Source organism: Cicer arietinum, chromosome 8 (genome assembly GCF_000331145.2).
Source record: "Cicer arietinum cultivar CDC Frontier isolate Library 1 chromosome 8, Cicar.CDCFrontier_v2.0, whole genome shotgun sequence".
In the NCBI taxonomy this organism is placed as follows: domain Eukaryota; kingdom Viridiplantae; phylum Streptophyta; class Magnoliopsida; order Fabales; family Fabaceae; genus Cicer; species Cicer arietinum.
The window spans coordinates 27,333,691-27,350,777 of record NC_021167.2 but is presented as its reverse complement, the minus strand read 5'-3'; the positions used below and the strand labels follow the sequence as shown (position 1 = coordinate 27,350,777).

Sequence of the window (17,087 nt, the reverse complement as noted above, 5' to 3'; positions counted from 1 at the left end):
TGTGGTTGTCCTAAAGAATTTCAGTTAATTATTTATGTTTATGGTTTGTTTAGTGTTTAATTTATTTGTAAAACACTAATGCATGGTTCTGATTTTTTTAAGAATAAAAGTAGTTATATATATATATATATATATTGTGTTTAGATAGTATATTTCTTTAACAACTTTTTATGGGATTGAAGGTTAAATTTTATTGTATATGTTTATTGAAGTTTACATAAGATATTATATAATTACCATTAGAAATTCACCTGGAGGATTTAGATTCAAATATGAGACATGATGTTTAATCTAATAATATTGGTATTTTTTATTAGTTTAGATATGACTTGAGGATAATTTTATTGTACATTATTACTATAAAATTGTTTATTGGGAAAATATATGGATTTAAATTATATGTTGATATGTCATGAGTGACATGGTTTTACATTCCGGATCACAACAAGTGACATGGTGATTAGGCTGCCAATTTTTATATTGCAGGAAAATTTGGGAGAATGTGGCTTAAATTGTGGTTACAAAACTGTTGTAAAAATTTTAAAATCTACAATATTGCTGCTGCTACAATTGTGATGGTTGATTTCAATTTAAAATTATGATGTGTGGTGTCATTTTGAAAATGTACAAGCTGAAAATATAATTAATTTAAAAATATATTTTTGCATAATATAAATTGTATTTCTTTTTGTAATGTATACAATTGATGTCACGTTGGGAATGGAGAAAGTTCTTCTCTATCACTTATATATTTTGTTGATAAATAACTCACTACTTCAGTGTAGTGGTCAATATAACTTTTTAATTGTTGTTAACTATTTAATCCTAAAGAAAGTTTAGGTTTCTTTATATATGTATAATGGAAGTCATTACTATCTGATAATGGAAAAAACTTTCTAAGATCATCTATATTGGTCTAAAACTAACCGCATACTTGAGTTAAATATTACATTTTAATCTAAAATTTTACGATAATGTGTTTATGAGTCTCTAACTTATATGTTGCTCAGTCATGACTTTTTTAAGTAATATGGAACGTCTAACTCACACTAATTTCTGGCTCAAGTGTGAGTCCATTCTATCTCCCCCTCAAAATTTGAGAAATATTTGACAAATGTACTATATCGTTTAAGTAAAAATAATAATAATAATAATAATAATAATAATAATAATAATAATAATAATAATAATAATAATTATTATTATTATTATTATTATTATTAAAACGGTTACCAAAGATATTGTTATTAATTTTGATTAAAAAGTTTTATAAATGGGTTGTTTGAGTACAAATAAAACTAACAAAATAAAAGATTACGAGAATAAGTGATTAAGATTGCAAATCATCTTATTTTCTGTGATTATTAATTCTGAGAAAAAACGGTTAGGAATTGAAATCACCCTATTTTTTGTAATTATTAATTTACTATTTTCATAATAATAATAATATAACTGAATAGATTAAGACTATTCATTGGCTCAAAATTCATTTTTTTTTTATAACAATGAATTGTAATTCCATAAGTAATTAGACTTGTAATCCAAAGAATGTAAGAACTTTAATTTCTTAGACACATATTAGTATTTTATATTCTTATAAAATATTGAAAGAAGAACACTTAATTTGGTTCCAATTATTATAGCTTATTTTTAAATAATTAAATAATAGTGATCAAACACAAAAAATATTAAGAACAAAAATAAATGAATAATTAAACACTTTATAATTGTATAAATAGTATATAAAAATTAAAATTACATATATTAAAGAAGACTCATCTATTCCTTAATCAATAAAAAATTCAGTTCATTATAGATAACATTGTAAAAATGAGATTTCACATAAGAAATACGATTTTTTTTTATTTTTTTATAATTGATTTTATTTGATGAGATTCTACGACTCCTTTTATCAAAGAAGACTTATTCCATAATAGAATAGAACTTCCTAATTTTCGATTTTGTCTAAAAATTGATGTACATTGTTGTCAATTATTGTGCTGTTTTCTTTCTTCTTCAGTGAGATTTTTATTGAAGTAGAACATTTTAAATTTTTATTGTTTTCTTTGCTATCGGTGTAGTTCCCAAATTTTACAATCCCTAATCAATTAATTTAAGTACTACAAATAATAAACGAAAAGATGTTAACATAATTAAAATATCTAAATAACATTTTTGCACTCTATTTCATATTCTAAAATAGTCTAAATAACATTTTTGCACTCTATTTCATATTCTAAAATAGTAAGTTATTATTTAACTGAAATAACCGCCAAGTATACATGTCGGTTTTTCCTATCGGTTGAATATAAAAAATAAAATAAAAATCCAAAATTTCTGGATATTCTCGCTCACACACTTCTCTCACACACACATTGTGCCTGCATCATCATCACCAAAAATGGTGTTAACTTCTTCAATTTCAATAATATCTTCTTCATTCTCTTCTGATTCTCCTTCAACTTCCAATTCCAATTCTAACCTTTTCAAAAACAAAGCTTTTCCTTCTTTTCTTGTTGGATTACCAAAACCACCCTTTTCAAATTCAACTCTTAGATTCAAACCTTCTTCAATTTTATCAACACAACAAACAAATGGGTCACCGGAACAGTTCCTACAGAATAATTCCATCGCCGATTTCATGCGTTTCAAGCGAGGGATTGATGGTGGTGGTGATGTTTTGCAGACTGCAACTGTTAGTTATAAGAAGAAATTCCCTTGGTCCCTTTTCAACCCTTTCCTTCAGGTTTTACTTTTAATTTTGTGTCTTTCCTCTTTTTTTTCTCAATTGGGTTTATTCAGTGGTGACTAAAATTGATTTTGAATGAATTGATTTTAGTTTAAAGTGAGTTGAGTTTAAAGTGATTTAAGGGTGTCTTTTGTTGTGCTGTGATTAAAATTGATTATGAGTGAATTCATTTTGTAAAATCAATTTAGTTAAAAGTGAGTTGAATATTAAGTGATTTATGTTTGGATATGTTTAGATAAAAGTGAGTTCAACTATAATCAAAATCACATTTGGACACTAAAACTACAAATTTTAGCTTCGAGTTAGAATCAATTATGGAGGCAGAATCAATTGTGCTCGACGACATCCAAACATGCCAAAATTAATTTTATAACTCCAAAATTGATTTTTGTCCTCCAAATTTGAAACTAAACATGCACTAAGCCTATGTTTAGTTCCACGTTTGAAGCAACAAAAATTGATTTTGGAGATGTGAAATTGATTTTGATATGTTTAGTTGCTTTCAAGTAGAATTGAGTCTCCCTCTGGATTTGATTCTAATTTGAAGCTAGAATTTGTAGCTTTTGAAATATGATGTCACTAATATTTGTTATTCAACTCACTTTTATGTAAAATTATCCAAAACATAAACCACTTTACATTCAACTCACTTTTAACTAAAATCAGTTCATTCAAAATCAATTTTTTGTCATCGTAGAATCAAACATACACTGAATTGATTTTATAAAATTGATTTTAGTTAAAAGTGATTTGAATGTAGAGTGGTATATGTTTGGATAAATTTATGTAAAAGTGAGTTGAATAATAAATAATTATCAATTAAAAGTTACGTTTGAATTCAGAGGCTACAAATCACAACTTCACGTTTGGACTCACAGCACTCTAACATATCAAAATCAGTTATATACCTCTAAAATTGATTTTGGCTTCTCTAGAAGTAGAAACATGCACTTAGTGATGTAACATGGTTTTTTGATGTCTTGTTGTTATTGATGTAGGTTGATTTGATTTCAACAATTCACATAGCTGATGAAGAGTATGTATTGTTTATATCTTACCCTTTTTTCTCTTGATTGCTTTTTGGATATGGTAGTTTTCCATAGCAACTTAGGGTTTGTTCAGATTGATTTATTAGAGATTGTATGTTGGTATAACCACTTCTGAGATTGTTCGGTAGAGCTTATTAAAACAACTTATGACATGTACATAAGCTGTTTTTCAGCTTATTTCTATAAACTTTTCAGGATAGTTTACTTTATGAAAACAACTTATAGCTTACAAGAAAACAAGTTGACTGTAGTTTATCTTTTGTTATAAAAGTAGTTTATAGTCAAAGAGAATAATATTAGCTGTTCCTCTGGCATGTTTTTCTGAACTGCATCTCAAACCAACTACAAATATGCTAGCTTTTGAGATACTTGCTAACTTTCTACCTTCTTGTGAAGTCATGAACATTCTTGAAGATTTTATTTTGTTAAGTATGTTATGAGTCTCACAAAATGGACTACTCTAGGGTTTCTCTCACAAAATGGAAGGGTTATAAACTTAGGGTTTCTCTCACAAAATGGACTACTCTTTTAGGATAGGCTCTTCCTTTGGGCTTATGCTCATAATATTGGTGTTTTCATTGAGAGAAATAAATTCTCGAAAAGGGCTAACAAGGAAGGGTTATGACTTGTGACCGGTGGTGGGTTCTGGCAATGAAGAAGTTGTGTGAAGTGTTGTTGAGTGAAGGCCCTCGAGAATGTCGGCCCTGGAACTGTGGTGCATTTTTATAGGTCTCGAATTGGGGAGTCTCTCCTAAGAAGTTAAGACTTAGAAGTTTAGGGTTTTTTTACCTCATGGACTAGTCTTTTGGAATGAATTCTTCGTCTGAGCTTATGCTCATAACAAAGTACAACTGTACTAGTGTTTATTTCGATGTATTGACTTAATTTTTTTAATTATATTTCTACACTTTTTCCCCAAGCATTATTAACGATTAATTTGTATATCCTAATTTATATGGACAGGTATTTCCTGGCCCTCCAAAAGGAGCTTGAATCCTATGATTGTGTCCTTTATGAAATGGTAGCTAGCAGGGAAACTTTAGAGAAAATGAGAAAGCCTACTGCTATAAAAAGGTTAAAAGGATCAAACACTAGAGGTTTTAACATTTTGGGATGCATCCAAAGACAGATGGCGCGAATTCTCGCTCTTGATTTCCAATTAGATTGTCTCAATTACCAGTCTGAAAATTTTCTCCATGCAGATCTTGATTATGAGACCTTCCAATTACTTCAGGTTTTGAGTTGCTAATTTTATTGCTAATTCTTGATTTGATTATGAGGGCTATTATGAATAAAACAATTGGGGTGTTGATTCCATATATTGCATTCGAAGACATTTAGCTATCTAATACTCTTTCTTTTTGTTCCTAAATATAAGACACTCTTGAGATTTTTTCTTATCTTTTTTATAGGATCGTTTTCAAATTTTCAACCTTATTATGTTACATCTGATCTGCAATAAATATTATATGAAAACATATGTTAATTGTCTCTCTTAAAAGGTAAACTTGTAAAATAATACCAACTGCCTACAAAATTTAACACTTTTACCAACTTTCTTAGTACTTGTGAAATAGTCAATGAGGTTCTATATTTAGGGACAGAGGGAGTAGGAGTATGTAGCTAACGAGTAATTATCATTATTTATTTTCATTTTTAAGATGTAATTTTTCTCTTTTTCATTTCAGCTTGCAAAAGGTGAAAGCTTCTTTTCATTTGCTAAGGATATGACTCTTAGATCTACGAAGGCGATATTGCAGCCTTCAATTCCAGAAGATCTTGATCCATGGAGATCGAAGCTTTTGTGGGCTTCGCGTGTACTTCCTATGCCGCTTGTTGGTCTTCTTATCATTGGAAGCGTTTGTGCTGATGTGGGAAGTCCAGCATCAGAATATCCTGAAATAGAGGCATTGTCAAGGCTTGACTTTAGTGCGGCCATGAAGGTCTTCCTTGCAAAGAGACTAACATCTGAGTAAGTCCATGTCATTTGAATTTCAACCAATAAAAGAGTTTTTATTGTGAAGAGTGTGCTTCTAGCATTCCTCTTGAAAGTTTAATCCAAGACATGAAACTTTGTTGAAATTTTGAACTTCAAGAGATTGCATAAACACAATCATATTAAGGGTCTTTTTGGATTGAGTTATTTGACATAAACACTTGTGAGACTGCTGTTTGGAAGAGTTTATAGAAACAACTTATGACTTGTCTGCAAGCTATTTTAGGTTATTTCTATAAACTCTTCAGGATAGCTTATGAAAACAACTTATAGCTTATACGAAAATAATTTGACTTTATTTTATCTTTTGTTATAGAAATAACTTATATGTAAACACTTACTACCTTTGTCCCTGTATGTAAGACTTTGGTGTAAATTTTTGTATTCCTTTTTACAAGACTCTTTAAATTACGAGATCCATTAATGACTTTTTCACAAAAATACCTATAGTTAAATGAGAAGAATTAACAAACCCGTCACTTCTCTCTCTCTCAATAATTGAAGGACAATTTTGCAAAGAGAATGTACATTTTTGACTATTTAATATGAAAACTACCATTCTTAATTCTCGTGCACCGATCAAAGGAGTGTTACATATAGGGAAAAAGGTAGTATATGATAACGTTTATGCTATATGTGCTTAATTATATTGTTTATCCAACTATAACCTAACTTTCTTTTGTTTAGTCACCAACTTGAGTATTGATGTTGAAACTATTGTTGTAAAGGTTGACACAAGTTGCAACAGACGTAGAGGAGAAATCTGTTATAATTGGCGAGAGAAATCGAGTTGCGATCGAGACCCTTACAGGGGCAATGAACAAGGGACACAATAAGATTGCCATACTTTACGGGGGTGGCCACATGCCGGATCTCGGGAGGAGATTGAGGGAGGAGTTCGATTTAGTTCCGTCCGGTGTGCAGTGGCTAAATGCTTGGTCCATAAGGAAAAAGAAACTTAATACTAATTCACTTCCATTTCTGAAGACAATGGCCAAGGCTTCGGGTTGGCCATTGAACCGGTATCAGACATTGGCGTTGCTCATCTTTTCGTCGGTCTTGGCATTGGATCTGTGGTTTTGGGAGCTATTCTTCGGCACTGCGGTGAATTGGTTCTCCGAGGCTGCTTCGGAAGTTCTTCAGTATGTTGGTAATTCACCAATGATATGATCATTGGATTCAAAAAATTATACTAATTACTAGTTAGGATATAAAGAAAATCTTGTATGTGCCTGTGTAAAAATGATAAGTTTTATCAATAAATGTAAAATTGTAACTATTCCTAAGTTTTAAGAGAATAGTTTGCATTCAATGAATTGAACATCTATTCACTCTCTCCACTTTTTTCACTTTGGTTCTAGCTTAACTATTTTCTTCTATTTTCATGATTTGCAAATTCTGAAATGTTAATAGATTTGTTCTATTTGTTGGTATACCTCAAACTTCTACCGACCGGTTCATGGTCTTAGGATTTGTGTTAGATTGACTTATTTGAACTTATCTACTGAAATAAATATGTGTGAGTCTTTTTGGGTTGAAAACAACTTATGACATGTTCATAAGCTGTTTTTCCTTAAACTCTTCAAGATAACTTATAAAAAAAATTTATAGTTTATTTAAAAATAATTTAACTTTATTTTATTTTTTATTATAGAAATAATTATATATAAACAAGTGTTTATGTTAAAAGCATTTAAGTAAGCTGCTTAAGTAATCATCTCATCTAGCATATGATGTTGTACATTATTACAAGTTTCATTTATAGTTCACAATCTCAATTCAGAAGAACACCAAGTTTACTATCTTACTAATCTAAGACATGTGATTTGGTCACGAGGAAGCTCTATTTTATAGGACTAACAACATATTTATAGGTTTAAAGCAAACTTTGAGGTGAGATGAGGAGAGGTCTTTTTAAAGGACCTTGCAAAAGTAAATGTGGTTTTGGTTTAAAAAAATGCAATACAAAATCCCTTCAGTTCAACGTATCTTTGAGTTTTATCAGTCTATTTGTTCGCTCAATTGAAAAATGCTATGTGATACATGAGTTGTATATTTATATATATAGGGCATGATATCTTAGATCCGGTTCATTTTATATAAATTATTCTCCTTAATTATTTAATATAAATAATGAATTTTGTTAATACAAACAATGAATTTTGTTAATATAAACATTGATTATTAATATAATACAGACTAAATAACATATGCGATCCTTTAACTTAATTTCAGTTAATATTTTAGTTATTTATCTTTTTCTTTTATTCTAATTTGGTCATTAATTTTAGTTTTAAGTGTCAATTTGATCTTTTATATTTTAAAATGTTAACGATATTATCATTTTTTTTTACAAAAATTCATCAAAATTTTCAAACAAAATCTATAAAATTAATAATCATCTTTAATATAATGTAAATTTCATCAAATGCATAACTCAAATATTCGAATAAACTCATATTTTTATCTCCAACAACATCAAATTCATCAAATAAAGAATAAAAATTTTGATGAAAAAAAAGGATAACATTGTTGATATTTTAAAACATAAAAGATCAAATTGTCACTTAAAATTAAAATAAAAGACCAAATCGGAAAAACAAAATGATAAATGATTAAAATGTTAACTGAAATGAAGTTAAGAGACCACAAGTGCTATTTAACCTATAATATATTAATGATTAAACAAATAAAATTTTATATAAATTCAAAATTCATAAGTATATAATTTAACCATCGATATTTATTTATATTTTATAAAAGTTTATTATATAACTTTAAAATTTTAATTTTTTTATTTATAATTTACACCTTTGTAATAAATTTTTTTGATTTGACAATTTAAATAAACAAAATCATTATTTATATTTATTAGCCGAAATATTTAATCATAAAGCTACTCTTGAAATCAACTAATATTCATCTACCATATTTGTTTTTGTTTGTTAATATACTTTTTAATTATTAAAAAGTTAAATATGTATTATATGGTGATGCCTGAGAAGACAACTTATCTGCCAACTAATATGTAGAGATATCGTACATATCAAATTGTGTGGCTATATTTTCTTTTATATATCAATCATTGTATTTGTCATAAACATCATATATTTTCAAGAACATCATAGATAGATATTGAGTAAAAGAAAATCATAGATATATATAAATATACTGGACAATTTGATATATATGACATCTCTGCATATTAGTTGGTAGATAAATTGTCCTGTACTTATCATCATATGATATTTATAGATGTTTTTAACCGAAAACAATCCATTTTTGAGCAAAAAAATCTTTTGATATACATGAAAACGTTGAAATAAATTTGATATATATCGTGATAGTTTTCCTTTAAAAGTGACATTTATTATATGGTTATTTGTTTTAAAAGTAAAATCTAATTCAAAAGGTTTTATTCTGTAAAATAAATTCTAAATAAGTCCAAACTCAATTGGTTTCTGTAATTGTTTCGTGAATCCTTCTGCCAAATCTATTTTGGCTAAAAAGTATTTTTAATAAAATACTTATTTTTTTGTTGTGAAAAAATACCTCCACGTTTAGTTGAGACTAATCTTTTGAATCTGATAAAATTACTACAAAATAGCAAAATTATTTTTCAAAAGATTCAATATTGTTATATGGTAGTTGAACTCCTCGTAATCTCAAATTAAACGAAAAGAAATTTAATAAAACACTTATTATATATTGAATTGTTAAACAAAATAATTTATCATGAGGTTATTCATGAAGTGAACGAATTCACACACATATAAAAATGTAAAATTCTTTCGTAAGACTTTTTTTAAGTAAATAAATTATTTTGAATAAAACACTTATTATTATTTTTTTTACTGTGAACAAATATCTTTTGATTTAGGTAAGACTACGATGAATAGTAAAAATGTCTTTCAAAAGATTTAAAATTGTTGCATTATCATAGTTGAACTCAAATTCATGATCTCTAGTTGAGCTGAAAAATATTTAACAAAACACTTATTATTTATTGAGTTATTAAGAGGAGTACTCATCAAGTCAACAAATTTACACCCATATAAAAATGTAAAACTCATTTAATAAGACTTTTTAGTTAAATAAATTATTTTAAATTTATTAGTAAATTATTTCACTAATTTAGAAAATCAACTTTATAATATTTTGAAAATATATTATTTTATATTTAGCATTTAAAATCTAAAAAAGTATTTTATATAATATATCAAACTACATTTTCTTAATTCCCTCAAATAAAAGGAAAACTTAATCTTTGACTAAAATAAAAACGAAAACTTGATCAAATTAATAAAATTAAAACTAATATGAAAACTTTCATTCACTCCATACTGATTACCAAATCGAAAATGGAAATAATATTTTTAATAAAAGAGGAAAGAGTTTTGTAATTTTATTTAAAAAAATTTGAAAAAGAAAAATCAGTATTTTTTAAAATTGTACTAATGGTCATTTTATGGCTATATTTGAAGAAGTTGGAATTATTAAATTTTAAATTCTCAAATTATTTGATTTTTTTTTTTATAGATACCTAATCGAGAAATATTGTAATTTGGACTCCTGATTTTTTCAAAAATATTTAACTAGATCTTTGAACTAGTTTATTTATAATCTGATTTACGAATTTTTTATTAATTTATATGCATTTCTTTTAATATAAAAAATTAAAGGTGAGAGAATGATGTTTAATTCACACTAAAAAATATCTTGAATTTATTAAATATCTAAAATAAAATAATTACATCTTTAAACTTTTAAAGTAATAATTAAATTTTTAAACTTTTAAGTAATTCGTAATTGATATATTTTTCTAAGAATCTATATTTTTTGTTTTTAAACTTTTCAAAATAACTGTTATACTGTTTTCTATTTTTGGACTATTGCTATGAATATCTTTTTTTGAAATGATTTGAATTACATTTACTTTTAAATTCTTTAAATAGTCCAAAACAAAAAAAAAACAAAAAATAATGGGGGTAGGGAGATAAATTTGGGGGGTAGATAGCTAGACACAATAAACACGTGGTCGACACGTTTCTTTCACCATGATTGGACAATTCAATATTTAAATATGTAAATTTCTTGGATTAATACACACTTTTTGGAAGAAAAAAATATGAGAAAAATTTAAAACTCATTTATTCTGGTCAATAAATTCATTGATTTTGCATTCTTAATTAATATTATATTCCTAGATTTTTATACTACATATAATTTTTTATTTGATTGTTGTGTCGTGCAAATATCCAAAAAGCATTTTTAATTTTCTGCATTTCATATTTTGCAACAAGAACACATTTCATCCATGGAGGAGATGAATAATCACCATCATTATCATCAACTTCCTGGTAATAATAATGAAGAAATTGAAGGTCCTAGTTCTCAAAAACATAATCAAAACAAGGTTCATCTCAACAAATATGCATTTGCTGGTGCTATTTTGGCTTCCACAAATTCAATTCTCTTAGGCTATGGTAAGTTATTTCATTCATTCATTCATTAATTTTATTTTATATTTATAATATTTTCAATTTTTCAGAAAATTAATTTTTAATTTATAAATCCAAACCAACCCATCTTTAAATTTTGGATGAAAATACAAAATAAAAACTCAAAGATTGATTTTTGATGCAAAGTTTCAAAAGGGTAGTTGTAAATTGCATAAAAAATTGATTTTTTTTTCTTTCTTATTTTTTTTGCAGATATTGGTGTGATGAGTGGTGCTGTGATTTTCATAAAAGAAGATCTCAACATAACATCACTTCAAGTTGAAATTCTAGTTGGTTGTTTAAATGTTTGTTCATTAATTGGGTCACTTGCATCTGGAAAATTTTCTGATTTAATTGGAAGAAGATACACAATTATGATTGCAGCTGCAACATTTTTAATAGGTGCATTATTAATGGGACTAGCACCATCATTTTCATTCTTAATGTTTGGTCGTGTAATTGCTGGAATTGGTGTTGGTTTCTCTCTCATGATTTCACCAGTTTATGTAGCTGAACTTTCACCAGATCTTACAAGAGGTTTTCTAACATCACTCCCTGAAATTTTCATCACTATTGGTATTTTACTTGGTTACATTTCCAACTATGCTTTATCAAATTTACCAATTAATATAAATTGGAGAATCATGCTAGGTCTAGCATCGATTCCCTCGATTTTCGTGGCGATTGGGGTTTTAGCAATGCCTGAATCGCCACGATGGTTGATTATGAAAGGTAAATTTGATGAAGCTAAACAAGTTTTGATTAGAACTTCGGAGAATAAAGGTGAAGCTGAATTAAGACTTAGTGAAATTTCGCAAGCAGCTTCAAATTTTAACAAAAATTTGAATAAGGGGGTGTGGAAGGAATTGCTAATTGCACCTACTCGTCCTGTATTAAAAATTCTTGTTGCTGCAATTGGTGTTAATTTTTTTATGCAAGCTTCTGGGAATGATGCTGTAATTTATTATAGTCCTGAAGTTTTTAAAGAAGCTGGAATTCAAGGTGAGAAGCAACTTTTTGGTGTGACAATTATTATGGGAATTGCAAAGACATTTTTTGTTTTTGTTTCAGCTTTGGTTTTGGATAAATTTGGGAGGAGGCCCATGTTGTTGTTGGGCTCATCAGGTATGGCGGTTTCATTATTTGGGCTTGGTTTGGGCTGTACCTTACTTCAAAATTCAAATGAAAAGCCCATTTGGGCTATAGCTTTGTGTGTGGTTGCTGTTTGTGCTAATGTTTCATTTTTTTCAATTGGGCTTGGGCCTATAACTTGGGTCTATTCATCAGAAATTTTTCCTATGAGGTTAAGGGCCCAAGGTTCAAGTTTGGCAATTTCTGTGAACCGTTTGATTAGTGGAATAGTGTCAATGTCTTTTCTTAGTATTTCCGAAGAAATTACTTTTGGGGGTATGTTTTTTGTGCTAGGGGGTGTAATGGTTGTTGCTACAATTTTCTTTTATAATTTTTTACCTGAAACTAAAGGTAAAAGTTTAGAAGAGATTCAAACTTTGTTTGAAGATGAAACAAATTGAATTTTTTTATATTTCTATGTTAAAGAATGGTAAAAATAGTTTTTTATGTTGTTAAAGGAATAGGCATGTAAATACATTTTTTTTAAAGTTTGTATCATTTAATTAGTATGCCTTTGTATTTATTCTCATTCTTTTAATATCTAAAAAAGGCATTGAGGACCATTATTGGTATTCAAAGAAATTTTCTCTAGGTTGATTGTGTGGACTCACATATAATTAATTAGGTGAACTTATGTTTCTTAAACATGACAAAGCATCTCTTATTTTCTTTTGACATTGGAGAGAAACAACATGGCACTAAATGTTGCTTATAAAGTTTGCAACCTCACTTAATTAAGGGATAAAATGATAACGTTTTTTATTTATAAACAAAGATAAAATATTTTAATAGGAACAAAAACAAGAGACATAAACTGAACGAGAGGACCCACAAAGCTAAGCAGCCACGTTTATGGAATTGCTCAAGTCACATGTGGCATTTGAAGACAAAAAAAAATAAAAAAATAAAAAAATTAAGTAAGTCAAATTAATTCTATGCATTTGAATTAGACGGATCCAAAACTATAAATTTAATCATTCATAATAAATTTATAAATTAAAGAGTAACTGTAATTTTTTTTTGAAATAGAAAATACTAATTATGATTAAATATATTTTTAGATTTTGTAAAATTTCAACCATTTAAGTTGAATTCTTAAAAATTCAATACCACTTTTAATCTATATTTTTGAAACTTTTTATAACAATAAACACTTTTAACACCTTGAAATAATCCTTATAAAAAACGAAACAAGTTCTAAAAAATAGAACAAGAACTAAAAATGAATAAAATTATTTAAATGATTAAACTTAAAGCATCCTAATTTTAGAATTTAGAGTTTAAAAAATTACAAATATATTTAAATCTTATAATTATATTATTAAATAGTATATCTAGGATAATTTTAGAATAGCTATAATATATAATATAAACCGACATCCAACGAGAAATCATAATATATTTACATAAGTTTATTTTGTAATTACAATTTAAAGATAACTACTAAATATTATATTCTAATTGAAAGATTAGGATAAATTTTTTTATACCGACAAACTATATCTTATTTTCTCATATATAAATCTAAGAACAATATTATTGTATATATAATATGAGTTGAAATGAGGGAGGGGCAAGGGCCCATGGTTTCCACCGACCCTGTTTGAGTTGTTCAATTTGATTTGAACTTTCATGGTTTGAATAAGGCCCTTGGAATTAGCTCACAATATACTTCTATTTTTTATGGTATTTTTGGAGAGTATGTGATTGAGTTAAATGTCTTAAAATTATAAAAAATTATAATATTATGTTTTTATTCAATATCTCAAAACATTAGGTTTATATATTATTTCTTTTATATATTTAAAATATTTAACTCATTCATAGATGTTGTGAGTTTAACTCACTCACACTTCAACTAAATATGTTTGATATATTTTTAATTGAATAAAGACTTAAATAAATTTTTAATTTTTATTAAATTTCAATTTCTTTAGACCATATAAAAAAACTGTCTACTTTTTAGTCTCTAAATTTTTTTATTTACCTTTAGTTTTTATTTTAAAAAAAATATATAAAAAATTAATACTTTTAATCTCTAAAAAATGGTTTTTATAAATTCAAAATAGAAATTAAAAGTAAATAATTATTTTTAGAGATAAAGCTTAAAAGTTCATAAGAAACAACAAATATATGAAATAACTTTTTCTTCTAATTGGTTTTAATTTGATTTGTCTCACAAAATTGGAAGTAAATAAAGCTATGCTTTAGATATATTATCAGATTATACCAGATTTTGTTCATTATTGAATTATCCAAATATTATGTCACTAATTAAGTATTAAAATTGTCCAATAATGACTAAATTTACATTTTCCTCTTATTTTCGCATGTAATTCAATTTGGTCAATCGAGTTTAACTTCTTACAAAGGTGATATTTAAATAGTGACAAATTTTGTTGAAAATGGATGGTGATCATTGCTACTCCAATTTTTTTTTTAACTTTAATGTTTTTTTAATCTATATAATTTCTTTTTGAATAATTCTATCATATTTGGATGCAACAAAGGTTGATTCCTCTTTTTCAATCATGTTTCATTATTAGCTACGTAGCTGGTCTATTACTCTATTCCTTATGTATATAACACTAGTATTTATCATACACTATTTTTATCTTACATCTTTATATATTATGGTTTTTCCTAATGGATGGTGAAATGCATGAATGAACGAATATAAAAAGAGAACATTGATATTTGTTGCTTAATAGTATATATACTAATCAAGTTCATGTCCTTATTTTTATTGTATAATGATCATACATACCAATTTGAACTAGTATATATAATTGGAATATTTTGGATGTTTATTGTTTTGAGTATTGAATAGTTAAATAGTTTGATTTTTCATTTATTTAAAATTTAAAGATATTTAATTAATTTTTCAATTAAGTTAGTACAATGATTAATATTCTGTTTTTTAATCAAACTTATTAATTATTGTACATTTAGAGTTGGTAAAAAGAGAAATAAAAAACTAGTAAATTTTTAATAAAAGAAAAAGAGTCTAATGGGCCTAAATCAAACCACTTTTTGAGTTGAAAAACATCAATAATGAAATTGTGGGCCCAAATTCTGTAAAATAGCTGGAATAAACTATATAGTAAACAACACATATGTCAAAAACTAGAAATTGAATTGAATCCATTGTAATGAACATGCCATCTGTTTCATAGCTTCTCTAAGATTAATGTGTACACACAAATATTAGTTAATGTCTAACAATAGGGTGATTATACACTTCCCTCAGCTTAATTTATTTGTGAACACTATTTTCTTTTTCAAGAAGGATAGTGGTTGGTTTCAATTGAAAAAAATACAAAATATCATATTTAAATATATATAAGTTGTGGTATCGATATTTTTACTACTATATTTATGAAACATTTGTGAAAATATGCAATATATTATTGATAGAGATATTAATAAGTCATTTTAGTCTACGTGAGTTTAAGATCTAACTTACTTCAAACTTAAATTATATCATCTTTTTTTAAATAGATTACTTTAATGTTTTTTTAAAGTGTATTTATTTTTTTGTTAAAGTATATTTACCTTAAAAGTTTAAACTATAATTTATACAAAAAATATTTAGAATCTATTAGACTTACCTATTTAAATAAATATATAAAAATAAATTACAATATAAACTAATTTTACAATTTCAGTTAATATGATTCATATTTTATATAATTATACCACATAATTATAATTTCATCGATTAATAATCAATTAATCAATAATTCATATTAACTATTAGTGTAAAATTATTTACACCGATAAATCTAATTTTAAAATAGAATTTAATTTTATTCTTTTGATAATTCATTAGTTTATCTAAATATACATATTATAAATTACTTATTTAATTGTAAAAAAAAAGCTAAAATTTAAATAATAAATAAAATTATTTTTATATATTAAATATTTTTAAGATGTTAAATGGATGTACTCCAAATCTGAGTTATAAACCAAAAAATTACTCATGATCAATATTTGCAATGAACTTTGTTTGATGTGGAAAAAGTGATATTTGCCCATATGTCAAAGAGCTTATCAAATCAACAAAGGAACAAATCAATCTAATTCCCTTTTGGGGTGAGAGAGGGGTTTTTTCCTTTTCTTCTTTTTTAAATGTATTTAACTTTTCACACCAATCCAAACGCTTATATTGAAACAAAATTATTCAAGAGACTTGAAAGATAAATTACAAAATATATTTGCCTTTAAAATATATTTCTTATCTTTTTTAATTTTAAAAAATACAGGTAGAAAATTGTTAAAATAAGTCATATTTAAAATTAAGAAACAATTTTTTTGTAATATATATATTATATCATTAATAAAAATAAAAATTTCTTAAAATCTAAATACCCCTTAGTTTCTCTAAGTAAACTTTTTCCAATGATTAGCTCATTAAAAATTAGAAATTCCCTAGATTTGAAAGTGAAAATACATTGCTTTTATAATGAAAAAAAGTTAAAATACATTGCTTTTATAATAAAAAGCTAGACTTGTGAAGTCATTGTACAGTCACTTGTTGCTGTGTTAGTAAGGCTTTTCTTCCTTTTCTACTCAAACATGTGCAATGTTTAACTTCTCAATCAAATGCTACATTAAATTATTTTTAAAATATAAATATTATTTAAGTTAGTATTTTG

At 26.2% G+C, this 17,087-nt stretch overlaps 2 protein-coding genes across 3 annotated transcripts; both read left to right on the top strand.

Moving 5' to 3' along the window:
* The first annotated feature begins 2,310 nt into the window (after positions 1 to 2,310).
* LOC101490777 (uncharacterized) lies at positions 2,311 to 7,143 on the top strand. 2 transcript variants are annotated; one of them, XM_004512922.4, is made up of 5 exons: positions 2,311 to 2,746; positions 3,748 to 3,785; positions 4,762 to 5,032; positions 5,487 to 5,770; positions 6,523 to 7,143. In XM_004512922.4, exons 1-5 carry the CDS (start codon positions 2,402 to 2,404, stop codon positions 6,962 to 6,964), a joined length of 1,380 nt encoding a protein of 459 aa, XP_004512979.1. In that variant the 5' UTR covers positions 2,311 to 2,401; the 3' UTR covers positions 6,965 to 7,143. The 2 variants fall into 2 exon arrangements, with proteins under 2 accessions (XP_004512979.1, XP_027193371.1); XM_027337570.2 differs by lacking the exon at positions 3,748 to 3,785 and having other exon boundaries at positions 2,453 to 2,746.
* A 3,755-nt stretch (positions 7,144 to 10,898) lies between these two features.
* On the top strand, positions 10,899 to 12,989 carry LOC101490457 (polyol transporter 5). The gene is made up of 2 exons (XM_004512921.4): positions 10,899 to 11,280; positions 11,509 to 12,989. The coding sequence occupies exons 1-2, from the start codon at positions 11,112 to 11,114 to the stop codon at positions 12,825 to 12,827; spliced, it is 1,488 nt and encodes a 495-aa protein (XP_004512978.1). The 5' UTR covers positions 10,899 to 11,111; the 3' UTR covers positions 12,828 to 12,989.
* The last annotated feature ends 4,098 nt before the right edge of the window (positions 12,990 to 17,087 follow it).